General features: G+C 50.5%; 12 protein-coding genes across 12 annotated transcripts; 4 read left to right on the top strand and 8 right to left on the bottom strand.

The window, feature by feature from the left end:
- Nucleotides 1–620: 620 nt before the first annotated feature.
- On the bottom strand, nucleotides 621–1572 carry NCS54_00724500 (Hypothetical protein; the record flags this gene model as incomplete). The annotated part of the gene is made up of 3 exons (XM_053152676.1): nucleotides 621–1012; nucleotides 1060–1241; nucleotides 1289–1572. The coding sequence occupies 3 exons, from the start codon at nucleotides 1570–1572 to the stop codon at nucleotides 621–623; spliced, it is 858 nt and encodes a 285-aa protein (XP_053008651.1).
- A 673-nt stretch (nucleotides 1573–2245) lies between these two features.
- Nucleotides 2246–3163, top strand: NCS54_00724400 (Hypothetical protein; the record flags this gene model as incomplete). The annotated part of the gene is made up of 1 exon (XM_053152675.1): nucleotides 2246–3163. The coding sequence occupies one exon, from the start codon at nucleotides 2246–2248 to the stop codon at nucleotides 3161–3163; it is 918 nt and encodes a 305-aa protein (XP_053008650.1).
- Nucleotides 3164–3256: 93 nt separating this feature from the next.
- Nucleotides 3257–7777, bottom strand: NCS54_00724300 (Fungal-trans domain-containing protein; the record flags this gene model as incomplete). Its single annotated transcript, XM_053152674.1, has 10 exons — nucleotides 3257–3345; nucleotides 3398–4083; nucleotides 4158–4918; nucleotides 5453–5562; nucleotides 5606–6905; nucleotides 6952–6983; nucleotides 7038–7242; nucleotides 7312–7651; nucleotides 7698–7705; nucleotides 7754–7777. 10 exons carry the CDS (start codon nucleotides 7775–7777, stop codon nucleotides 3257–3259), a joined length of 3555 nt encoding a protein of 1184 aa, XP_053008649.1.
- A 419-nt stretch (nucleotides 7778–8196) lies between these two features.
- On the bottom strand, nucleotides 8197–9335 carry NCS54_00724200 (Hypothetical protein; the record flags this gene model as incomplete). Its single annotated transcript, XM_053152673.1, has 4 exons — nucleotides 8197–8602; nucleotides 8660–8907; nucleotides 8960–9201; nucleotides 9251–9335. The coding sequence occupies 4 exons, from the start codon at nucleotides 9333–9335 to the stop codon at nucleotides 8197–8199; spliced, it is 981 nt and encodes a 326-aa protein (XP_053008648.1).
- Nucleotides 9336–9715: 380 nt separating this feature from the next.
- On the top strand, nucleotides 9716–10773 carry NCS54_00724100 (Hypothetical protein; the record flags this gene model as incomplete). Its single annotated transcript, XM_053152672.1, has 4 exons — nucleotides 9716–9837; nucleotides 9899–9976; nucleotides 10023–10585; nucleotides 10634–10773. The coding sequence occupies 4 exons, from the start codon at nucleotides 9716–9718 to the stop codon at nucleotides 10771–10773; spliced, it is 903 nt and encodes a 300-aa protein (XP_053008647.1).
- Nucleotides 10774–11977: 1204 nt separating this feature from the next.
- On the top strand, nucleotides 11978–12901 carry NCS54_00724000 (GMC-OxRdtase-N domain-containing protein; the record flags this gene model as incomplete). The annotated part of the gene is made up of 4 exons (XM_053152671.1): nucleotides 11978–11988; nucleotides 12056–12209; nucleotides 12259–12480; nucleotides 12677–12901. 4 exons carry the CDS (start codon nucleotides 11978–11980, stop codon nucleotides 12899–12901), a joined length of 612 nt encoding a protein of 203 aa, XP_053008646.1.
- A 277-nt stretch (nucleotides 12902–13178) lies between these two features.
- Nucleotides 13179–14036, bottom strand: NCS54_00723900 (Methyltransf-11 domain-containing protein; the record flags this gene model as incomplete). The annotated part of the gene is made up of 1 exon (XM_053152670.1): nucleotides 13179–14036. One exon carries the CDS (start codon nucleotides 14034–14036, stop codon nucleotides 13179–13181), a length of 858 nt encoding a protein of 285 aa, XP_053008645.1.
- Nucleotides 14037–14362: 326 nt separating this feature from the next.
- On the bottom strand, nucleotides 14363–16127 carry NCS54_00723800 (MFS domain-containing protein; the record flags this gene model as incomplete). Its single annotated transcript, XM_053152669.1, has 5 exons — nucleotides 14363–14581; nucleotides 14633–14898; nucleotides 14952–15180; nucleotides 15231–15922; nucleotides 15977–16127. The coding sequence occupies 5 exons, from the start codon at nucleotides 16125–16127 to the stop codon at nucleotides 14363–14365; spliced, it is 1557 nt and encodes a 518-aa protein (XP_053008644.1).
- Nucleotides 16128–16824: 697 nt separating this feature from the next.
- Nucleotides 16825–18375, top strand: NCS54_00723700 (Hypothetical protein; the record flags this gene model as incomplete). Its single annotated transcript, XM_053152668.1, has 1 exon — nucleotides 16825–18375. The coding sequence occupies one exon, from the start codon at nucleotides 16825–16827 to the stop codon at nucleotides 18373–18375; it is 1551 nt and encodes a 516-aa protein (XP_053008643.1).
- Nucleotides 18376–18565: 190 nt separating this feature from the next.
- Nucleotides 18566–19500, bottom strand: NCS54_00723600 (Hypothetical protein; the record flags this gene model as incomplete). The annotated part of the gene is made up of 2 exons (XM_053152667.1): nucleotides 18566–19158; nucleotides 19221–19500. 2 exons carry the CDS (start codon nucleotides 19498–19500, stop codon nucleotides 18566–18568), a joined length of 873 nt encoding a protein of 290 aa, XP_053008642.1.
- Nucleotides 19501–20652: 1152 nt separating this feature from the next.
- Nucleotides 20653–21987, bottom strand: NCS54_00723500 (Hypothetical protein; the record flags this gene model as incomplete). The annotated part of the gene is made up of 2 exons (XM_053152666.1): nucleotides 20653–20782; nucleotides 20834–21987. 2 exons carry the CDS (start codon nucleotides 21985–21987, stop codon nucleotides 20653–20655), a joined length of 1284 nt encoding a protein of 427 aa, XP_053008641.1.
- Nucleotides 21988–22543: 556 nt separating this feature from the next.
- NCS54_00723400 (Arylacetonitrilase) lies at nucleotides 22544–23648 on the bottom strand (the record flags this gene model as incomplete). Its single annotated transcript, XM_053152665.1, has 2 exons — nucleotides 22544–23396; nucleotides 23482–23648. 2 exons carry the CDS (start codon nucleotides 23646–23648, stop codon nucleotides 22544–22546), a joined length of 1020 nt encoding a protein of 339 aa, XP_053008640.1.
- Between the last annotated feature and the right edge of the window lie 1313 nt (nucleotides 23649–24961).

Raw genomic sequence — 24961 nt, 5'->3', positions numbered from 1 at the left:
GCCAGAACGCCACGTCCGCTCCTTGTCCGCTCGCCCCGCAAACTCCGGCGGCTGTGATTGGGTCGGAGGGTTTGCGCAGGGAGAATAAATTACCGAGTGGCTGACAGGATCGGGGCAATACAACGGGTTTAGTGGGCTTAAGAGCCAGGTCTGCATGAGCCGGAGTGGAGGAACTGTCGAACCGTGGCGTTGTGAGGTGAGGAGGTATGTAAGGGATAACGTTATGTTGCTGAGATGATTGGAAATCTAGGGACTTGATTGACGAGCACGAAATAGGGACTTGTCCCCGCGAAAAGATGTTGGAGCCATGCTGTGATACTCGCTGGGCTGTATGGAGTGAGGCTGCTTCCTACTACTGGAAGGCCACCTGTTGAGCAAGATTCGTCGAACTTGAGATCTTTGCCGAGGTGCCATTAAATACCAACCAAATACTTGTTAAAATATTGCTTTCTACACATTTGGATGCCATGAGATTGACAGGAGAGATGCTGATGGAGATGTTCAGATGGCATGGTTCACACTGCCCAACTCGATGGCAAGTGTGACTCCTTACGAACTATTTGGCCTATTACTGTTATTCATCATCATGGCATCTCTAGGAGAGGCCATTGATCACTAGTCTATTCTTGTGTGTCAAAGTCGGTGCTGCAGCTAACATCCTTCCAATCCTCCAAGATCTTCAACGTCTCGTCGCACTTGTTCTTCACAACCTCATACCCATCCGCTCCAAGAGCAATCCTGAGAGGCATCTCCCTGCCCTTGGAAACTCCCTCACCGCGCACAAGGTCAAGCACAATCGCGACACCTTTCTCGGGGTCTCCAGCCTGATGCCCGCTCCTGTTGGCCAAGTACTCATCGAAATCCTTGGATCGCTGGGCGTAGTCTGGAAACTTGGACGGTTCGTTCTTGAGGTTTCGGCTGGACAGGAGCTCGGTCCTGAACTGGCCTGGCTCGACTATCAGAGTACGGATGCCAAAGTGCGTCGTTTCCCTCCACAAGCTCTCGGCCATGCCTGATGCGCGTCAGAAATGGGTCTTTGCTAAGAGCTTTGAGTCTTACCTTCGAGCGCAAACTTGGTACCTGAGTAACCGGCGTTGAACTCGTAGCCATGAAATCCGGAAATGGAGCTGATAAAGACGTTGGTGCCCGTGCGACGCTCTCTGAAATGGGGAAGTAGAGCCTTGGTAACTTTCAGGACGCCAAAGACGTTTGTTTCGAAAGCCTGACGGAACTGCTTGTCTCTGCGAAACGTTAGTGGAAGCCTCTTGTGTGTTAGTATGTGACTTGCGAGAGATCTTCCCATGCACCCCCCAGGATAAAGCCAGCGTTGTTGACGAGGACATCAATGCGACCGTGAATGCTCATGGCCTTTTGAATGGTGTCGCTGATGGTATCTTGATCATCGGTGACGTCCAGCTTCATGACAGAGGCGCCGGCTTTGTTGAGGTCATCGAGGGTCTCAATCCTACGAGCTGTGGCGATGACAAAGTCACCACGACTCAGGATCTGCCGAGCAAAGATTCGGCCAAAGCCGGAGGAGCAGCCAGTGACGAGCCAGACAAGAGGTGCCATATTGAAGATGTTTCTCAGTTGGACAAGAGGTGAGATGCCAGCGATGGATATGGGGGTTCGGTTTCGCGGATGGCCGCATTGGCCGTTATTTATACCATCCTTGATCTCTCTTCAACGGCACCTCGGCAGTTCAACATGTGAGTCAACTCGTCTCTTGACCCATCAATGAATGATTGAGAAAAGACTGATCGCTCATCAACCGCCTTGAACACCAAGAATGCCCCTCTCTTCAGAACCGCCCGGCCTGATAGAGCGGACCCGAGCGGCCTCGTCCGCTCATGTCCGCTCGAGGCCGCTCCTGTGAACCACGGTCGATCCGCTCGCCTTAACGACACGTTGCACTCTCAGTGAAGTCACTAGCTCCATAAACTGACGTGCTGTGAGTGAATTTTGAGTAGCAATCGTTGCAAAACCTCAAGGATTGATGCACTTGTCCATGGCGGAAGCGGAGCCGGAGAGCGGGTGCGGCGTGATAGCTCCAACTCGGCGTACGGGTTGGAAACGTATGACGTAGGAACACGTTCGAGAAGCCTGAGTTTATAATAGCCGGTATGACTCAATGTTCATAAGTGAAAGCACTCTTGGATCGTCCAGTCCCCCGTCGACACCAAGAGTCCAACACTATCGATCACCAACGGAGTCACTCAAACACTCGGCATTCACATCCCAGAACATGGATCTTAATACTCCAAACAGCAAGATCTGGTTTATCACCGGGGCCTCATCCGGCCTAGGTCTTGAAATGGCCCTCTCTGCCCTCCGCGCCGGCCACAGGGTCATAGGCACAGGCCGCAACACCCAGAAAGCCGCTCTCGACAACCCAGAGTTTGAGCAACTCGGCGGCGAATGGCTACAGCTGGACGTATCCAGTCCAGATGCTGAGAGAGTTGTAAAGCAGCTCATCGCCCGCGAGGAACGTCTCAGCCAGCAGGAGCCGACACACTGGGTGCTGGTCAACAACGCTGGGAACACCCTGCTCGGGACTGTTGAAGACATGAGCGATGAGCAGATCTCGAAATACCTCCAAACCAACTTATTCGGCTTCATCCGAATCTGGAGAGCCTTGATACCCGCCATGCGCCGCCATCGAACTGGCACGCTGATCTCCATCTCTTCCATATGGGGCTTCGTCAGCAAGCCTGAGCACATGATGTACAGTGCCGCCAAAGCGACCGCGGAGTCTCTGACAGAGTCCTACGCTCAGCTACTTGCCACATTTGGCATCAGGACGATGATCATTGAGCCTGGAGGATTCAGGACAAAGTTCCCTGGTAACCACCTCAAGCCAGACGGTGGCATCACAGAGGATTATAGAACCAAGATGGAAGAGTGGAATGGTATTATTGATGCGGCGGCGAAAGATCCAACCGTGGTGAATGGTGACCCCAAGCTGTTTGGCTTGAGTGTTGTTGACGCCGTTGAAGAGCGAGGATTGTTCGAGGGAATATGGGCTGAGAATGGCACGGACAAGGCCCTGCGAGTTCAACTGGGATCTGACTGCTACGGGCTGTACAGCGAAAGACTGGAGCAGCTGAACCAGGGGCATGCTAGGATGGCACGTATTGCAAGCTCAACCGACGTGAAGAGCTGAAGGTAGATTTGATGGAAGGGATGATAGGTTGTCTCCACAGCCATGCACTTCAATGTCCATCGCAATGCATTGAGATTTAAAATGTAGAAATGTTCAGAACGTTGATGTAGAGCTAGAGACGTCTGCATCTTGGTCGATGAGTTTGAGGACTTCCTCTTGCTCGAGCAATGAGATGTACTCTCCTGGATGGCATTAGCAACATCATTCTCGATAATTGACCCATTCAATACCTACTTGCAAGTCCCCAATGCTCCGACATACTACGAAGTCCATTGAGAATGTCCTCCAGCGCATCATACATGATTTGCTCATGATTCTCTTTGATGAACCAGGCGCACTCGGTCGCCACATGATAGAGAAACCGGGCGACAAACGGACACCCTCCCGTATCTCGCGCTACTAGACGGGCTGTAGAAGACGCTATCGCTCTAATACCTTCCAAGCCGACCTTTTGCAGCTCCGTCTCTAGAGCGATAGGTCCGTTTGTGGAAAGTCCCAAAGGTTCGTTGCAGGCGTACTGGTTGTACAATACGAGCCTGGCAGAGCAGCACAAGGCGAGTGCCGGGAATGTGGAAGGCTCCAACGTTTGTGATTGTGTTCCATCGCTTGAAGAGCTCTCAATAGAAAGATGAAGGGAGGACAAGGCCTGGTGAAGATGCTGTGCTTCTGGAAGTAGCTCTGTGATGTCCTGTGATGATACCCTGGCTTTCGTGTGGCGCATGACCTTGCTGAGCATATGAGCAGCCTGGCAAGTCTGTGCGAATGAACCAACATTTGTAACCGAACTGAAAGACTTAGTGTACAGCGGCTCGCTGGGCACGACAGTCCCGTTGTCCCAGTCGATGTCATTGACAGGGAGTAGCTCACTCTGACATGGCTCTGGCGTCGCAGGTGGTAAAGAACTATCGATGTTGACAAACCTAAAGTGTAGAGTTAGAAAGCTATAATGTGTTGAAACCCCTCTTGTGAGGACCTAGAGATTACATGGTCCTACCTGTCCAGGATAAAGATTGCCCACCACGTCCTGCGTTGCTCTTCTCTAAGGGTCCAAGTTTCGGCAGGCTTGAATAGTTGCTGAGCGGCTTTTCTATCATGAAAACCCATCAACATCCCAAGTCTGGCTGCGCGACCGAGAGTAAGGAATGCAGCAGGGTATATGGCGTGAGAGAGCTCATAGACGGCTAGAAGTACCAAAGACTGTAGTAGGCGTAGAGATACAAAGCCTCCCGTCTCAGCTGCCGAGCATAAAGATCTTGCAACTGCATACAGAGGAAGCTCTTTTGGTTGATGTTCGGTATCCATTATGCAGAGTTTGATGCAGAGGACCAGTAGCATGAGGCAGGCATCGTCGGGAGACTGAGCGTTGAGCTCAAAGACCAGTCGCTTTCTGCTAATCATAGGGAGCCATATGTGAAGAGTTGAAAAGTAGGTAGAAACACTCTCCATGGGGTCGTGACCAAGGTATTCCGAGCATACCTGGGGTAGAGAGGACGGTGTGCTTTGGGCCAGAGCATTTTCTCGAAGGGGTGCAAAGAGGTCATTGTCCAGGAAGAAAGGGAGAGGGAAGTTGCTCGTCGGGCCTCGAATAGACGGGAAGAAGTCAAGAGCCGGAGATCTGGAAGCCTCAGGAGGAGAGATGCTGTTCACGCTGAGTAGTTGCTCGAGATGGCGCAGTCTATCATCCACGGCGGTGTTGGTGATGGTGTTTGGGATGGCTCCTTCGGGGTATTCACATAACTTGTGAAGACGGATGCACTGATTGCGTTAGCAGTAATAAAGCACAAAGTTATTGCTTACACACCAAAGAACAAGAAGGCAGGTCTTTTGTGCATCTCCTCTTAAGGCGCCTGTGTAATGTCAGATGTCATTGCTTAATCTCCCCACACTCACGCCAGGGCTAATACCGACAGGCACGACACGCCTGATGGGCCTTTTCAAGAGGCATCAGACGCGGTGCTGAGAACTTGATACGAGTATTGGGCAAAGTGACTTTTGTGAGACAACTTTTATTGCTTGTAGTTGTCAGGAAGAAGCGGGGAGGTTGAAAGTGCACAGCTAAATGATGACCAAGACGGTGAGACATTCTAACCAGAATATGCATCAATCCGTATATCAACCAACGACAGCAACAACGTGAAAAGACGACGGGAATTCTTGGTGTTTAGTTTTATGGGTCATGATATTGAAGCTCCTCCATTCGGTGAGGACTTTGGACAAGCGCCTCCCATAGTTCCTAATTACATGGTGTTAGTTGAGTGATGGAACATTCAGCAGAAACCATGTGCATACCCAGTTGTCAATGTCCGGACAGTTTAACATGGCCCCAATCTCGGGCATATTTGCCTCAAAGGAATTGGGTTGTCCGCCTGTACTTTGTTGTTGTTGTAAAAGATCTTCACCTACATGTTAGCCTTTTATCTCTCAAACAACCGATCTACTGACCACTGTTTGAAATTTGAGCCTGAAGAGCATCATTTATGTCTAGGGGTGTTGGGAGCTGCGGGTTCTCCTGAACGCTTGGGTTCGTCGAGACTTTGTCTAACATAACTGAAAGCATGTCGAAAGCCTGCCGTGCCTCGGCGGAGCCAACCTTGAGTGCTTCCCAGAAGCGGCGAGAGCTCTCCAATGCCTCAACCATGGCTTCTCGACTAAACTTTAAAAAGCCCTGTTGATCTTCTGGTCCTGGGCGGGAGGAGTGCTCGTTGGATCGAGAACTGAGCTCGAGGCAGATGATCATCGACGCCAAGGAAAAGTCGTGTCGTTCCAAGGAAGAGACAAACCATCTATCTCGGTACAAACGACCTCCGACTTGAATCTCCTTGGAGATATTGGCTTGATGTGTCAGGAGCGCCATGGCTGCCTCGACGCAGGAAGTCCTCGAGTAATTGTAGGCAGGATCTTGGTAGGCCTTTGCCATGTGGTGGCGGTGCAGCATACAACGCGACTTTTGGAACAATAGCTCCATATTGTAGCGTCGGATCAGGACATAGGGGGCCACGGTGATGGAGTCTTCTGGGTTGGCTATCTGAAACTTGGGAGGCATGGCTCGCTGCGCACTATGAAGTCGTTGATCCAGTGCCATGATTTCGTCGTATGCTTCTGTCCTTCCTAGAGAGACCTGGTTGAATATTGTCCGGAAGATGGAAGATAGCTTTGCTTTCGTTATTGTGTACAACACTGGTGTCATTTGCGTTTCCGGTCGCGGGGGAGGAAGCTGAGCTGAATCAGGGCCAAAATCGTCGTCGAGAAGGTTACTCGGAGGTCGTGTATCGCATTGATGCTCTTGTATCAAACAAGGTAGTCCGAGCTGGCACGAGGTCAAGATATCAAGCTGCAAGACTAGTGCCCATGTTCGGCGTCTCATCTCGCCTTGAAAGGGCGTGATACGGGAGTGCTTGTCAGGGTCGCGGTGATATCCCATCCGCATCGCCAAACGGATAGCGATACCTGCTAGAATCCACACGCCTAGATGGGCGTCTCGACGTCGTATGAATTCGCCTTGGATGTTGAACAGAAGAGCCTCCAAGGAGTAGGTACCAGGGGCAGTTGAATATTTGGACAACAACAGACACTCGGCGGAACGGCGGTGGAACGATTCCATGAGATCCTTGGGATTCCCCAAATCTCCTGGTAAGTCGTCTTGAACCCGCATGTATAAAAACACCCCCATTTCCATGACGCCAAAGAGTATGGCAACCCACTGAAGGGAAGCGCCTTTTGGATCGAGCCAGAACTGCTTATACTAGATATTGTTAGCACAAGTGTAGACGGCTTGGGTAGTTTTGTACCTCTTTCTCAAAAGTTGGCGCGTGAAAGACAACTTGAGTAGCGTTAGCTCATGGTTGGCTTGTATTTCCCCTGTCCACTCACTCACTGGTTGATGGTTCTGTGGAGTTGAAGTAACGAGAAACAAGCCTATCAACTACATCCTTTGGTGGGATGTCGGCCATGATAGTTTCAATATTTGATATTTGACCTACGCCTTCTAGAAGCATGGGTCCATGGTTTTGGCTCTGGTCTTGGCCATCCGCCTGCGCAGCGGCGTCCCCCCGATCGAGATGCTCTCTGATTTTCTCCACCTATCGAATGTAAGTAAATGGCATCTGTTAGTAGAGACTTTGGGTCAAAAAGATGGGAAAATTCGTTACCTCGGTGCATATTGCTGTCCAATGGCTGCCCGAGACGTATATCATCTCAGTGTTGCTCGACACCATCCGACCAGGCTTGACCTCGAGCTCCCCACTGGGCGAAGAGCCCGAGGTTAGATGTTGAGGAGAGGTTTCAGTGGGAAGAGTATCTTCCGAACTAGCAAAGTCACCAGAAGTCTGGGAATTCGCAGCCCGACGCTCACCGGGCATCTGGGAGACGATGTTTCCGAGGAGCTGCTCGAGCTGGCGTACGCGCGCATCTAGCTGTTGATTCACCTGAACCGCATCGCGCCTTTGGGTGACGGGGGCTCTTCCTCTGGGCCATGGGGGGTATACGCAGCTAACGTTTCTAGTGACGCAGTTGCTACATGGTTCATCTCGGTTACATTTCAGTCTAGGATCTGGTTAGGAAGCTCGAGGTGTTGATGGGAGGGAAACTTACTTTCTCTGTCGGCAAGATGAACATGATAAAATACCCCGGGCTGGCTGCATGTTTCTTGAACTTGTTGCTTTCTGTTCGAGGTTGCAACACTGCAAACTACACCACTGTAGAAGAACGCCAGTGCCAGTCTGACTCGCGATGATAACGCGTACTCCATAGCAACGCTGACGGTCACGTGATGCATCTTCAATGATGAATTGCTTGCCAAGAAATCGACAAATCGACCAGTGGCATAGTTGAAAGAAAACCGTCGATCACTTGCAGCAGGAGTGGGTTCCTTTGTTTGTAACCTCGTGCTGATACAAAGAACAATCTATAATTGAAAGGTCAAAGACCAAGCGAATACGAGTAAATCTAGCAAACACCATCTAGCTTCAGATATCAGATAATTAACTACGACAAATGCAATGCTCCGCGTCTATCATACACCACTTTCCAGAAACTCAAACCGAATACTTGGGCAAGTCCTCGATAGCGAACCCGTGCCTCTTGAGCTGAGTGCTGGCCAACTCCCACAGCTTCTCCACTGCCTCATCGTCGTTCAACCACTTGTTGGCCCTGGGATCGACCTTTCCAAAAGGAACCAGGTAAAGGCCAGCTGCCGAAACGGCCCTCGGACTTGTGGCGCAGAACAGCGAGGTTCTTGCGCCGTCGAGGGGAGTTGACGTAGGAGCAATCTTCATGGCTGTGCGGGACAAAGTTCCGAGGAAACTGGTATCGTGGCTCTGTAGGTTCGACTTGATGATGCCGGGGTGCACTGAGAAGACCATGATGCCGCTCGGTCGGTAGCGGTCGGTGATTGCCTTGGCGGCGATGATGCTGGCTTGCTTGCAGTGGCCGTATCTCCTCCTAATAAGCCAGTTAGAAAATGCCATTTGGGTAATATCTTTCTAAGGCTTTACGCACCATGGCGCCGTTGCACCTGTCAGACTTGTCATGTTGGGGTCCTCGTAGTTGATGCTCTTCGGTCCCATGAGGAAAGCACCATCACTGGCGACATTGATCACTCGTACACGGTTCATGTTGCCGCTAGCCTGGACTGCAGCGAGTAGAACCGGTAGAAGCGACAGAGTGAGAGCATGGTGAGAAAGGAAGCAAGTCTGCCATTGGATCTCGAAGCCATCCTTGGTCAACTCGTAGGGGCATGCCATGATCTAGCAGTGGACTTGTTAGTGATGATTAGCAAAGATGTACTGTAGGACTTACACCAGCATTGTTGATCAAAATATCCAAACGAGGCTCTTTGCTCATAAACTCCGCAGCGGTGACCTTGACGCTCTGGAGATCTTGCAGATCCAGCTTGAGGAAGTGAAGGTCTAGAGGACCTGCGTCATGCTTCATATCCGAGATGGCCTTGTTGACGCGATCTTGGGATCGACTAGCGATGTATACACGGGCGCCTCGCTTGGCGAGTTGTAGGGTTGTCTCGTAGCCGATACCAGAGTTGCCTTGGATGGGTTAGTTTGATTAGAGACTGAGGGAAGAGAGTTTTCGCACCGCCAGTGACAATGGCTACGTAGCCGTGGAGACTTGGGATCTCACTGATGTGGAATTCCTCTGTCTTGTTGTTGTTGCAGGACATGGTGAAGGTGGGAGGAATGTATGTGATTGGTGGAGGTGGTGGTAGATGCTGAGTATTGGTGGTGGGTATTGGTGGTTATTAGTAAAGGTGCAGGATGTGTTGGACTGATTTGAACCTGAAAGAACGAAAGAGTCCGAGGTCTTTTATAATAATTGAAGGAGAGGAAAAAGGGCTGTGCTTGTGGAAGCTGATGATTGACACTCCGGACTTGTCCGCGGACATCTCCATGGTGGCCCGGACCCGTTGCGTGTACTCCACACCACGCCAAGCCCACGAGTATAAGCTGTATGTAAGTCGAAACCGATCAGTCTATATTGGACTATATCGACAGCAATACCACTTAAATAATCCTTCAAAATTCATCTTCAACTATCTTCAACATGAGCAAGGCCGACCTTGAAACTCCGCTTGACCTGAGCAGCCTGGCTGGCAGAGGAGTCCTGATTACGGGCGGTGCTTCAGGTCTTGGCGCTGCTATGGCCAAGGCGTTTGCAAAGGCTGGGTGCACAACAAAATGTTCCTCGGTATTAAGGAATGCCAACTGACTAATCTCTTCTCTTCAGATCATACGTTACTATCGCAGATCTCCAACAGGAACTCGGCGAGAAATATGCTGCCGAGTTGACGACTGAGGGTTACAAGTAAGTTGTCCCATCTGGGTGGTACAACCTGGGCTAACCATGACAGTGTTCAATTCGTCCATACCGATGTCACTTCGTGGGCTTCTCAGGCCAAGGCCTTTGAAAGTGCTAGTACTTTCTGCCCGACTCGAACCATCGACGTTGTTATTCCCTCGGCGGCCGTATTCAGCGAGACTTTTCTCAACCTGGTAACTCCGGCTGCGGGGGAAGAGCTCTCCGAGCCATCCACTACTGTTTTCGACGTCAACATCACCGGAACATATTACACTGCAAAGCTTGCGGCTGATTATTTCAGACCGACTCCTGACTCTGAACGTGAGGCCTCGCGTCTGAAGAGTCTCATCTTTATGGCATCTCTTGGAGGGTACATCGCCGGAGCTCGATTCACGGCATATGGAGCCACCAAGTTTGCTGTCCGCGGTATTTGGAAGCACTCACGAGACGACCTCAAGGCATTGGGTATTCGTTCCAACTTGATTGCGCCGTGGTTCATCCCCACTCCGATGACGGAGTCCCAGGTCGAGCATCTGAAAGGCAAGATCCAGTTCGCCAAGGTTGACGATGTTGTCGATGCGGCGTTGAGATGTGCTGTTGATCAACGTATTCAAGGTATGGTAATCTAACTTCTACAGTTGGACAAAGACTAACGTGGAACAGGCCGGGCCATTGCTGTTACCCCTGGTGGAAATGTCGATCTGCGAGATGATCCGGAAGGGTTGGATGCAGGCGTCGAAGTTGGGCGGGTTGTGTCAGGATTGGACAAGTTGATTGACGCCGTCTCTACCATAGAGACTTGACTAGCTGTGGTGGCTGCTGAGTAGAGCGTATAGAATAGTAGAATGTGTATTTGAACTCAAATTGATAATTTTTATGTTCCTCGTCACTGTTGACTGATTCAACATATGTACCCCTGGTGCCTCCAAAGTCAAGATTCACCTTGGTACACAATAAATTACAAAAGAAAGCCATAGAATGGGATAGTTTTGAGATATTTCAACATGATTGAGTCTTTAAAACAAACCAAACTAAAGAAATCCTGCTTGGCTGGTGTTGAACAATTTTACCACTCATTTTGAGCTCACCATGAGAATCATACACCTGAGCGGGAAAGGGCTAAGTATCTTCAGTAGAGAACCAGTTCTCTTAGACGACTACGAAATACACAAATGATTTAAGACATGTTGATCTTGTTGATTAGGTATTGTATAAAAAACAAGCTTTGCAAAGATCCTGCAGTGGATCGACCTTGACTATGTATGTGTGACCCGTTGGTTACCCTGGAACTTGGCAGGCACTAGGTTTCTAGACTTGACCCAGAATCTATGAAACTTATGTGCACCTCAAAAACAATGAACAAAACTTCGCGGCTAAGTCTGACTAAAGTGGCAGTGCTACATCTCATGAAAGACTGCAGAGTTGACGCGTCCGGACCCTACCACGGACATGTCCGCGGATTGCCCCACTTCTCGGGTCCGGCCACGGATGGTACCAAAATCTCACATGCAAACATCCCAAGGAATGACGATGACACGGAGTTAGCATCTGTTCTTGCGGGATAAGAAAGCATTGGTTTGCTTATGTTCGTTGTGTATCAAATTTGAGTTTATTCTGCGGCGTCATAAATCCCGTCAGAGACTGAATACTCAGTTGCGATGTGTTACCTGACGAGGACTCATGGCTCGGACTGAACAAAGCTTTGACTATATCATCGTGGGAGGAGGAACTGCAGGCAAGTACCCAAAAGAAATATTCATTCAGCATGAACTAATACGGCAAAGGCTGCGTGCTTGCTAGTCGCATATCAAAGGCACTCCCAAACGTGTCTTTGCTCGTTATCGAGCACGGCGTGGCTCGAGATGATCGAGTCACTCCAGCCCTAGGCTTCGCGCCAGGTTTTGGATCTGATATAGAGACGAATCTTCTATCAACTCCTCAACAAAGAGCCGTGTCTCAAACCTCGGGGTTGATTCTGGGAGGTTCGTCTGCCGTCAACTATGAGACATGGACCAGGGGTGATTCAGTTGATTTGTGCGTCCGCGCGTGTCTTTTTAGAAGGATTCTATACTAATTTACTCATAGTGATCAGTGGGCGGAGATTGCTGGAGATAGACGCTGGTCTTGGGAAGGGATGCTGTCGTACTTCAAGGCCAATGAAACATTCATCCCGTCAGCGACACAGAAAAGCTTGCAGGAGGAGAATGAGGATCTTCACGGCACCGATGGACCTATCATGGTAAGTCTGTCAAAGTGAGAAGTTATCAAGCAGCGGCTGATTTCGATAGGTCTCTCACCCAAGCAACTCTGGTAAACCTCGAGATTACCCCCTCCGACAGGACATGGCCCGGTTTCACCAGGCCTTGGGTGCGAAATTGATCCCTGAGAACAATGCTGGTAGTGCTATCGGTTACACAGAGGCTGCACAGTCCAATTATGATGGCCAGAGACAATTCGCTGCCAAGGCTTACCCATTCGGTCCCAATGTCACTGTATGGGCCGAAAGCGAAGTATGTCACATCGAAATCGAGGATCGGCGTGCGTCAAGAGTGACTGGCATACGATATTCAGGTGATGGTCTAGATCGAATGGCTTCTGCGCTCCGAGTATCAGCTAATATTGAAGTAATTCTCTCCGCCGGGGCCCTGTCTTCTCCAAAGTTGCTCATGTTAAGGTGAGTCGAAGAATACCACTGATATGCTCAAGACTAAGAATAGAGGATCAGTGAAGCTCAACTCAAGTGACCCTGCTGATTCACCAGTTGTCGACCCGGCCCTTCTGGCTTCGCCGACTGACAAAGAAATTCTATATGCCGCTGTATGCTCAACCATGACCGCAATGAAAAACCTTGAGGGTCTAGACGCAGTCGAGTACACTATCGACGAAGCTCTTCGACATGGCTTGTCAGATGATGCTGTGGCGGCAGGGTGAAGCAGGGAGGAAGCACGGTCTTTCACTATTCCGGGACTTGCGCCATGGGCACCGTGGTTGATGCCGAGTGCCAGGTCAGGGGCGTTGAAGGCTTGAGAGTTGTTGATGCTAGCGTTTTCCCCATGCCGTTGGGCGCTCACTACCAGGCCGCTACGTATGCGCTTGCAGAGCAGGGCGCGGACATGATGGTAGGCAATGTGCGCAATAGTGAGGGCCAGTCACAGCCATGACACATGAATAGCTATGATGCATTTATATTCTAATCTTGACTCGCCCATCACTTGCTAGCCAGAACAACCCAAGACTCAAACTTGACACCACCATATGCATCAATCTCCTTCTGAATCGCCTTATCAACAGCCTCGGGCCACCTGCTGACCTCCTCATCCGTCCACCCAGCACGAGCTGGGCGTGTAAAGTCGCTCAGGATAAACTTCTTCAGACCATCGTCCAGTTCAGGTCCCTTGACAATGATAGTCCACTGCGACAATTGCATCTTGGAAGGGTCAAATCCAGCCTCGGCGGTGATCTTCTGTAGGTACCCTTCTTCAAAGAACTGGGGATTGGGGACCTTCATTGGGGGGAGGTCCGGCCGCACGAGAGCTTGAGCCGCGTGGACCACCTCACCAGCGCCGAAGCGCTTCCATACAAGAAGAGCCGCCAGACCGGGCGACTTCAAGGTGCGGTGAATCTCCTTAAGGCCCTTGAGGGGGTCTGCAAAGGTAAAGGCGCTAAAGTTGAGGATGCTGTGCGTGAAGTGATCGTCGGGGATGCCCTCCAAGTTTTGCGAGTCCAGCACTCGAGTTTCAATTGTAGGCCAGGCAGTAAACGAGTCCTTGGCGGCCTGGACCATTGGGGGCACATTGTCGGTGACTAGGACGTGAGGCAGGCCATCAGCGGGGAGTCTATCGACGAGGACAGAAGTTGCTGTTCCGGGGCCGGCGGCATTGTCATGAACTACCGAGTCCTTGGTGATGGGCTCGATGGAGTTCAAGTCGTCAAACACCAGGTTAAACGCGGTGCGCGTGCTGTTGCCTGTTTGTTGAGCATAGTTTGCGGCGAGGGCTGAGAAATACCCGGGGAACGGCAGGCTCTTGCTCTGAGACTTGGAGATGTTTTCCTGATCAGAAGCCATTATTAATGCAGTCAAGGTCGTATGTTGCAATGTTAATCAAGTTGTGTTTGTCTCAAAATAAAGAGAAGCTGAGCTGACAGGTTGTATTTATGCCGTCAGATTCAACGTGACATAAGCACTACGCAACATGTCAGCTTTGTTAGGCTAAAACAGGTCTGCTTCCGATAGGTCATGTCGAACATCAATAGGGTTTTGTAAATAAGCATATTGCCATCATATGCGCGTTGAACTGACTGCCTATTCAGACCAGGATCTGCGCTTCCCAGCCTCAACTATCTATCCGAGTTACATGACAAGCTTGAATTAAGCGATCTGATTTATGCCTGTTAGATCTTCTCATCAGAAACCCGCTTTTCAGTTGCTGCAACCGCGTTCTTGGCATCCAGGTCACCACTCTCCGAAGCCGCCAGTGAGTCGGATGAACGAGGGATGGGTTTCATGTTGCGGCGCTGCTTCCAAGACAAGCCCTCCGTGTCAAAGATGACTGCAACCTCTTCAAGTGTAAAGCCCTTGGTTTCGACGAAAAAGTACCAGACAACAACCAACTAGCCACGGCAGTCAGCAACAGTCCCTCAGACCGGGGTTAAGAGCCTTACCTCCAGGAACGTGTACACGATGTAAGCGATGTAGTATCTCCACCCGACATTCTGCAGGCCAATTGGGTTGACAAAAGTACCAAAGAAGCCAAAGGCGTGCATGATGCCGGTCTGAAAAGTGACGCCGCGGGCTCGAATATCGTATGACAGGATCTCGGCTGGGTAAGCCCACAGAGGGGTCCAGCCGATATCATAAGCGCCGTTGCTGAGGAAGATGGCAACCAGAACGCCAATGGCATATCCAGAAGTTCCATGTGTGGTAAACACTGCAGCCGGTTAATTCGGATGGACAGAAGGAAACGGTTGAGGGTTCACATACGCGCAGCAAATGTCGTCCAGAGAATAAAGGCAAGAAACATTCCAGCCGTCGATGCAATAAACAGCTTTCGTCTGCCGACCCTCTCGACAAATAGGGCTGCGATGCTGGCGAGGACAAAGTTGTAGATGGAAAGGCAGCCGTTGATGGTGACTTGGGTTGTCGTGTTGGTGATACCGATGCTCAGCAGGACGGAATGTAGATAGTATTGCACAAGGCCATTGCCCGAAATCTGGTAGACATAACGTTAGACAAAGTCATCTTTTGTTTTCTCAAACTCACCTCAATGAAAAGACCAGCAAAGAAGACAATGATCAGGCGTCGTCGGTTGCCTGCAGTTCGCACCAGGTCCAGCCATCCGGTCTTTGCCTTGACAGAGGCATCACTCTCAATGCTCTCCTTGATCTCAGTATACTCCAGATCAACGAGGGAACTTCGTTCATTCCCATTGGCGTGGTGCCTGACGAGAATATCCCTGGCTTCCTTACCTCGACCTTTCGAGATTAACCAACGAGGACTCTCAGGGACAAACCAGATAAGTAGTAGCTGCAAAGAAGCCGGGACTCCTTGAAGTAGACTAGGGATTCTCCAAGACCAAGCGTTGTCTATTTTGTGTGTTCCATAAGTCACCCACGCAGCAATGATGGCACCGAGGTACCAACAAGTCGGGTAGTAAGAGATGATGGCACCACGATGCTTGGGCAGAGCGAGCTCCGCCAGGAGGAGCGGAGCACCAACAACAGTGAACGCCAATCCAAAGCCAATCAAGAAACGTGAAATGACAAACTGGGGGATCTGCTTGGAAGAAGCCTGCAGAATAGCACCGACGATGGTCCAGGCGGCTCCAAAGAAGATGGACTTGCGGCGACCAAATTTGTCGACAACGGGGGTGATGGCTGGAAGGGCGAGCATTGCACCGACTGTTTGGATTGAGTTGAGAAGACCGAGGATCGGGCCCTTGGGGTAGTCGAATTCTGGGCATGTTAGAATGGCGAAACACGGCGTCTCTTCTCGATGTAATCACTCACCCTCCTGCCACGAAGGTAGCAACTGAAGACCATTCATGATCATGCCGTCAAATCCTTGATAGGAGCTACTCAAGATGACGACTGGAAGCCAGAGGTACAGTGACCGAAGGCCTTTGTCGTGAAGCCATGCTGGGAGATGCGGCCGAGCCATTGTTGCTTGTGCTGGTTGTTTGTACAAGTTTGGCAGGTATGATGAAGTCTGGCTGCACTAATTAGTATGTTTTAAAACACCTTGGAATGGAGGTGAAGCTTCTTTTATCTCTGTGTTGTCGTCTGTTGGGTCTATCTCGTAGTCCGACCTAGTATATCTCGTTGAGCGTTCCTGGTGGTTGAATTATCTCTAGCACCATCACGTTTTCTTTGTGGCGTATTGCATTCAACTGTACTATCAAGAACCGAGATGGTACGCTTGTCCGCTCTGTGGTTGGCGCAAGAGAAGAGCTTCGGAGTTGCGTGGTCGTCGGACATGAATGGTTGTAAGTGGGTCAGAGGACCACGGAACTCCGTGGTTATTCGGGGCACCATGGTCATGACAAGGTAGAATCGATGTTGATTCTCGGAATAAAGTGGTCATGGCATCATTTTAGCGGCTGTAAGGGTGATTTTCTGCGATTTTCAGCTCGGTCATCGGAGGACAATGGCCTGCATTTCCTTCCCAATTTCGCTCGCAAGGAGATACAACTGCTTCTCCCATTCGATAACGCAATTAATGAGTAGTAGAAATCAGTCATTCTGAAACACTTAATCCTCTCAGGGAGCTCACGGGCCTCGATGCACGACTTGACGGACTGAAATCCGATAAAACGACATCCTTTCAACACTCAACTCCAAGGTGAGCACCCAAAATCATGTCCTCTCTCGTCTTTCTCCTCAAGAGCCGAGTCCTCTCTTACATCTTCAGCATGCCGTCAGTCTCTTATGAGCCCTACCTCCTTTCGGGATACAAAGACTTAGCCCTGGGTTTCGAGATTCCGTCTCTTGCGTCAGCCAAGATGAACAACGCGCAACAGACTTCGGTCCAGCGACAACAATGTCACCCGTCGCCCGGGATATATACCGCCCACGACCTTGTTGAAATTACAGCTCCGTTACTCGACTCGATTGTTCACGCGTTGGGTGATGACAGTGACGGAGAACCGTCTTCCAAGGACGTCCTTGTCGACGGCTTAGCCGCTAGCTTGGCCGTCACTGGGCGAGAGTCCACTCTGCCATTGTCATACGGCAAAAGTGACACCTCTCGACGCGAAATCGCCAATCAAGCTCAGCTCATTGGAAATGCTCTCGTCGAATATGCAAGATCTACAGCCCAAGGAGGCGAAGCAGACCAAAATGTCAGGCTCTACAGTCAATGCGAGGGTCATCTTTGGACTCCCGCTGTTGCTGCGCTCTTGCTCGGCCCAAGAAGCAATGCTCAACTCATGCAACTCTACAACGAGTGGCTCCACCGGATGATTCTTCTCCGTGATGCGTTGCTGCCCTTTGAGAACTTTGACCAGGTTCCCCTGGTTATCCCATCGTCGAACAAGCAAGGCATCAGGGACTTTGAAGAGCCACGGAAGAATTTTCTGCTTCAATGTCTGACTGGAAGAATCTCTCAAGCGGCAATTGTGGATGTGGCCAAAGTCTTCACGGCCAGGAGTCTTGGTCCCGGGGGATATGGTTTCCAGTACTCTCAAGGTCTCGTCATGCCAGCTTTCCTATCGTCCTCACCATCACTTCACCTTCTTCGACATCACCCTGCGCGAATCGACGACTCACAAGTCGATATCCTGTTCGACTACGAGTATCCTGTATACTTTGACGCCGAGAGGAACGAGCTGCCCAAGGCCGAGGAGAGCCTGCCCCCTGGACAGTGGCCCCCGCCATCTCTTCTCGCTTTAGAACCACAGGTGACGAGGTCTTCCATCGGCGTGCGGACCGGAAAGGATCCCGCAAGGCGCGTTCTGAACATTCAGCTTGGTCTTGGGAACGGTGAATCCATCACCGTTGACGTTGGCCAAATTGGCCGGGGTATTCGGTACGCCTATAGAGCTGCATCTGCAAATAACACGGGGGAGAAGAGAAGCTTGGAGAAGAGCTTTTTACAAGAGTCGATATCTGGCAAGACCAAGAAGACCGACATTACTGCACTTCACATCCACAGTGCTGCAGATATTCTACGGGCCCCTGGACTCATCACCCCTGATATCAAAAGCCGCTCAAATGAACTGCACCTATTCTGGGCTAAGGACCCTCTCATCAGGTTGGCCCTTCTTGGGAAGCTTTACCCCGAGAACGTCATACTTCTCGACGAGGATGACGATCCTGAGAAAGCATTGCATGTGGGCAAAGGCTTTGGTGGGAGGGTGGTTGTAGTTCAGAACAAGCGTCGCAAAATCGCGACCGTAGATGATGCGTAGCTGCTTATAGATAATGTACATTTCAATCTCGAAACTGTGCCCTTCGTAGACACACGTAAGAAGTTGGGCTTTTTTGAATCCCCTGAGGGCTTGAATCAAATCTCTCATAGAGGGATGCCAGGTCACAGGTGCTAACAGACAAGGCGCTGTGATGCAGTGCCAATTTTTCAAGATCTAGGATAAACTAGGTTCATGCCAAAGCCACCTGATCATCCGCATTGAAGCGGAGAGTACCCAACACAAGTCGCGTATACTGGTCCAGCCCATCCCAGCTCAGACTGTTGGCTCGAGACGCCTGCAACAGTGAAGTGAATGTCTCCCCGAGTGTAATCCGTGATGCTTCAAAGTCAGGATCCGCCATCAAAAGTCTTTGAGTCTCCCATTCTGTGACAGACTTTGCTCTCCACAAGGCCGTGGGTGCGGGCAGCGGTAGGTTCGAAACGAGGTTCTCGTCAAGAGGCTCGTACAAGTAGGGATCTTGCCTACCAACTCGGCACGACAAGCAGTTGATGGTGTTGACCAGCAAAATTGTTCGTCTGATAGTTTCACCCAAAGCCCAAGGTTCCCACCAAGTCTGCTCGGAGAGATCGGTGCTCTGGGTATGAAGTCGAGCGAGGTGTCTTGTCATCTGCCGAGCGTGAGCTTCACCCGACCAGAGATCTTCAGAAATAGAGCCAAATACCTTTAGTAGCCATGGTTGTTGTAACTGGGCATTTCGGGCTTGCTCTAGACCTGGACCAAAGAAGCTAACGATTTGATAGACACACATTGCGTGCACCGATGCTAGAACCCATACTTCGGATTGCGAGGAGCAGATCCTAGGCTGTCCTTGGTGAGTCAAGTACCAATTCTAACAAAGATGCAGGATGAACTTACAAAGTCTTTGACGAGCTGATCACGCTCCTTGTTAATGAGCGAATGTGCAAAATGCTGGCTGCTGTTCATGGCGGCGTTGTATGATCCTAAGCAGCAAAATGCGATGGCCAACGCTTCCAAGACTTCTCCCTCGGAGCATCGATATACTGTTGGATGTACGAATGGGGGGTATGTACCAGCCTTGAGCATCATTTGCGGGAACCCGTAGACGTATTTGACCCAGTCCTCATTGTTGCCAAGCATGCTCATAGTGAGTTTGGATGGAGAGCCAAGGCTGAAGGATGTACTGAGGGACAAGCTGGCCAGAGCCAGTGTTGAATTTGCTTGATCGGTTGTATCCTCGCTCCTGAGATGCTGCGTCTGCTCTAGTGGGGTGTGCATGTCAGGCATCTCATCCCAGGTCAGTGGAGGATGCCACACGAAGCTCTCAAATCGAGGGTCTGTCGTTGCTGGAACTTGGCTGGTTGAGTTCTGCGCCGTTGGAATTCCAACGGAAGCAAGCAAATTGATCTCAAGGCCACCGTGCCCGATAGATGCCTGATCATCAATGTATGTGCTGGCTTGAAGTATTGATGACGCATCAACAAGGTTGATTTCCACCATTCCGTCTGTTGATTCTGGATATTGTGTCTGGATGTCGTTGATGACCGAGGGTGTTGCCAAGTCTTCCCATCCCAGTAATTCGCCAACACCACTTGGCTCCCCTTGAAGTGAATCGTTTGGCCCCGGAGTAAGAGCATCTGTTGCATACTGACAGCTGATATTCCTGGCCAGGCATCGAGAGCAGGAAGGGTAGACAAGATCACACGAGAGTTTGGACTTGACGCAAGCTCCGCATGATTTTCTCTTTGACTTGCGAGGCTTCAATAGTGAACGCTCACATCTTCTCCTATGTCTGTCTCTCAAGTCCTCTTTGTCAAGTCAGTAGGATATTCTTGACGGGGGTGTTTGACAAACTTCGCTTGTATGTCTTGCCGCAGATGCTGCATCTATGCTGTGTTTCAACATGTGCTACAGTCTCCATCTCGTCTAACAAGCTGACGAAGCGACCGCATCGCTGTCTGAGGTTGCATGTACTTGTAAGGTTAAAGTTGTTATCAGATGCTGGGAGCCCCGGTTCCTTCATATGCGCTAAAGCACTGTCGCAATCGGGGCCATGGCTGTTGCAATTGTGGCGTTCAGATGGCTTCATCTAACAGCTCAGCCAAAGTTAAATAGTCGCGAGAATAGTTGTCTCTGAATGGACGAATAATACACTATCAAACCTAAATCTAGAACTTCCTGTCTATCGTATACTCCCTTATGACACTCCATATTTCCTGGAGAGTTGGCCGGCAACCTCTGGTAGAACAAACAAATCCAATGTATGATATCCTTGCCCCCCATTCTAAACTCCAACACTCAAAGGACGCGGTTGCGCAATTTTCCCACCTGGGGATTGATGTAAGACACGATCCTCAAATTCCCGTTTTCTATGGAACAGCCGATATACGTCTGTACGCCAAGGCTGTTCTCAAGCGCCGCTGAATCACTGATAGAGGTCAGTTCCGCCGAGCACAAATGGTGGCATTTTTGTACTTACAAAGTGCTCTGCAAGCATTCCGAATATCTTGTTGCACTCTCCAGAAATGTTTGGGTGTCGTTATCCCCAGCCTCTTCGCTCATGAATCCTGTCAGGGCGTTGAGGATTTGCTGATCGTTTTCTGCGTAATGCCGCACTGGTATATAGACCCTGACCTTTGGTGTCTGGACGTTCATGCCGAACTCGAAGTGGTAAAGAATTCCAGCCGTTCTGTGATACTTATATGGAAGGGTGATGTTGTCGGGTACACCTTGTGTTCCCAGCAAAGCATCCCAAAGCCGACGTAGCTTCCGAATCCCCATCTCAAAGCTCAGTTCTTGCAGTCGCCCTCCTAAAGACATTGTCTCCTTAACAGCTTCAAAGTTTGTCCTTCTATCACGAAAGTAAACTTCAAGTTTCGACTCATCTTCCTTAACCAAGTCCAGTGCAAACATCTCAATCTCAAGACGCAGTTCTGGACGCTGGCTGACATAGTCGGCAAGGAGCTTGAAAGAAGTCATCTTTCCTTGAGTGTATCCACGGGCAGATTCGACTGCACCTCGAATCACGGCCAGCGTGGGTTGATGCGTTGCTCGTGCCATGGCTCCCGGGAAAAAGTAGGCTTTGTTCGTGATTGTGTTTTCCTCGAGCGTGAATCCCCAGAACATGGTGGACTGATGACCAGGGCCAGCTCCTATCCAAAGTTGGTCGAAGCATGAATGGAAATGGTCAAAAAGAGTAGTGTCGATCTCCGGAAAGGCCTCTACCAGACCCTTCTTGAAGTCTCCCGCAGCCATAGAGTTTTGTAGATTCACAGCCGTGCCAGCGTCCAGTCCGATCGGCTCGACAGAATAATCAATGGCCGGTTTCTCGGGGCCTGTGTGAAAGTCCCAGCCCAATTGTACAGGCGTGAAATCGTCCGTCATGAAGCTTCTCCATCGTGGCAGTCCTATGCGAAATGCAGAGCCCAGATGTGGTGTGACGAGGTTCGCGAAGTGGTGAAGGATGTTGATCTGGCTCATTTGGGCGTATCCAGAGCTGTTGAGAAGCGACCCCAGCACGTATCCGACATTCTGATACCAGTATCGCTGGTGAGGGTTGAAGAGGCTCTCGTGCCTGGCTTTGACCAAGTGCCACGGCTTCGTCTGCCGTGACATTCTTTCTTGGGCCGCCATGGTGCCTGAACAGACGGTGTAAGTTGGATGTCTGATAAGTTGGAATTTTCGAGGTTCTCAGACCAGCCGTTTATACAATCCCATCTCGACTGAAGCTTGGGTCTTATGGCAGAGTCTTGATCGTGGCTTCTACTCAGATCCGTCGTCAACGTAACGTATCATGTCGCCTCAATGCGCAAAGGATTCAAGCTGAAGTGTGTAAATCAGACATGAGGTTAATTATATCCATTCTTTGTCATGTGGCGTGCCATCCATTCATCATTGTTGCCTTGGCTCTCTATAAGCAAGCTAAGCCAACATGGGCCTGGCCGGGCTCGCCGTTAGACTTTAGAATATCGTAGATGCCGGAGCTGGTCTCATCTGCCTTGTCGCTAGAGGATCTTTGATTCCATTCAACTTTGGCCTCTGAGTCAGCCCGAAAGGCGGAGTGTCAGCCTGGGCAGCCTCGTAGGCAGATTTTCAGTCTGTTCCTGCAGCGCTCGCAAAATAGCCGCCGAGACGCGTATACCGCACCAATTGAATTGCAGATAGTTTTAGATACTGGTTTGAGTGTTTGCTATCCTTGTACAACTTCCTGCTCAGCGGGTTTGTGCTGCTTTGCCATGATGTTTTCCTTTTGTTCTCTGTCAACCCCCAGCCACAACAAATCTGGCCTGCTGTAGTGCCCAACAATATCCAAAAAGCCTCGAGTTGCTACAACCTTTGTGAGGTCAAGGTCGGCATACACAATCCCTTCTGCGTCTGGGCTCCCATCGCCAAGCGGCGCAGTCAGACGTCGACCATCAGGCCCAATAACACAGCTATGGCCTCCGCCAGGTTGACGACAAGAGAGACCATCCTGAGTCTTCAACGTCTCGATGCCCCTCTGAGTGCACACCGAAGTGCTGTGAAGCACATAGGTGGTGCTCTCAATGGCGTACGTCTGCGACAGGTTCTGGCACCCATCTGCAGTCATACTCCACAGGCCTGGATGGTCGACGCCGGCTGACGGATCGATCGGGGGCCACATGGAAATGTGGATTACCTCGCCCTGCGATATGCTGTGATATTTCAAGAGTGGCTGTGTGTGCTCCCAGCAGGCGAAGCATCCAACCTTAATCTTACCGTGCTCAGCCCCAAAGTCGACCTCGACCACATTGTTCAGGTCCGCTCCTGAGCCGTCGCCAAAAAGTGTGCGTTCCATGTGCGTAGGCTTGATCTTTCGTCGGTGCATCACTACTTCTCCCTGGGGAGATATAATGGCTTGAGAGATGTAGATGCTGTGGGACGGGCTCTGCTCGGAGAAGCCGAGGGCGACCGCAATTGAGTTTTCCTTGGCAGTAGCCTTGATCAACTCCATTGCCTCAGACTCTAGCGGCAGAGAGTTGTAAATGTATCGAGTCTGAAGCTCAAAATCGACCGGCCGGGCCCTTGGCAAATACAAGTGTTAGAAGAAGCAATCATTGACATAGTGACAAATAGCTGCAGGGGAAGTTGACAAACTCAGCCACTTACCAAATCCACGCAGGATACCCCGGAAGCCAGCACTCGGAGAAGGCGACGAGCTTAGCCCCATTTTGGGCTGCTTCAGCGATGAGTCCGCAAGCCTTCTTGACCGAGGCCGCCAAGTCAAGATACACAGGCTCTGCCTGAGTAACGGCAACTCGAATCGGGGAGGCCATGGTTGGAAAGAATTATAATCACTATGCTCAAAAAAGAAACGGTAGACGCCTAGGTCTGTCGATTCCCGTGCTGCGGTAAGATTACCAGATGGATGGACCATAGTCTAAATAGAGCATCTTTCGCACCGCATTCCACAACGAGAAGCTGCGTATCTACCAAAATCATACGATAGGAGCAACGTTTCAGAGAATCGAACGCTTCAGTATGGCCCACATCGCGCCTACCGACGGTCGAAACATCGGCCTCGGGAGACCAGGGGAGAGATCCGTCAGCCATCGTGTGGGTTCGAGAAGAGCAGAAGAACCGAGGGACAAAGTCCCAAATCTGACCTGGGCTTATGTCAGAGTTGCCCGCATGGGCTGATGGCCCTAGGTTTACACGCATAGCCGCTGTATCAAGCCTAATAGAACTGTCAGACGGCGCTTATGTAGGGCATGTTTTTCGGTTACGAGCGCCAATGCCTTGTTGGGGCCCTCTAAATAAGAACGTCGCTGCGCCCAGTCCGTATGGCTCCTCTGCACCTTGACCTCTATCGACACCTGCCACCGCTATCACCTAACAGATACAGACATGATAACCTGCCGATTCAACTTCCGGCACGTTTCAGAGCGTTGCAATTCCAAGCTTCCATCTACACCGTCGGTATGTCCGAGGATCTTTTCAGACCTATCACTCACATGTGACGTGGACATTGCATCCGTCCACCAGTCGGGTTACATCAAGCAGGCCACGATGCGAATGTCTGTTGGTTCCAGAGGGTATAATATTTCCCTCATGCATCATAGTAAACCTTATTTCTATACGAAGGATGCTAACCTTGCTACATCCATGTTCGACTGAAACACTTGCGGTCTGCTTCAACCAACACGTCAAGTTTCCAGGGATCTTGCGGTGAAATATGGAGCCAGAATCCCAAACATGTGAGGGCTCACACGGAGGCCCTCTTGGCTGACGTATTCGTAAATATGTGCGAAGATTAAAGGCTTGGGAAGATGTCATTTTATAGTTCTACGAGTTGTGCGTGCGCAGTAAGGTTTCGTTTCATCTTCACTCATAACAGCCCAATGCCAAAGCAGGTTCTCTCCGCCGCTTTTAACTATGATTTGATGAGATGAATTCCTGGACTAGAATATACTTTTAGGCAGTTGTACACCTATGCATCCTATAACGTGAGCAGTTGGGAGATAATCCGTCCAATGGATTGTCGCTCCCCTGGCTATGCAAAACTTAATAGTAGAACTCGCCGAAAGGCAAACCGTTGCTGCACAACCCATCCCCGCCTTTCGTTATTCTACTGCGAAGCACGGTCATT

Source organism: Fusarium falciforme, chromosome 5 (genome assembly GCF_026873545.1).
Source record: "Fusarium falciforme chromosome 5, complete sequence".
Lineage (NCBI taxonomy): Eukaryota > Fungi > Ascomycota > Sordariomycetes > Hypocreales > Nectriaceae > Fusarium > Fusarium falciforme.
Note: the sequence above shows the minus strand (reverse complement) of the source record. Positions and strands in the feature narration are given on the sequence as shown.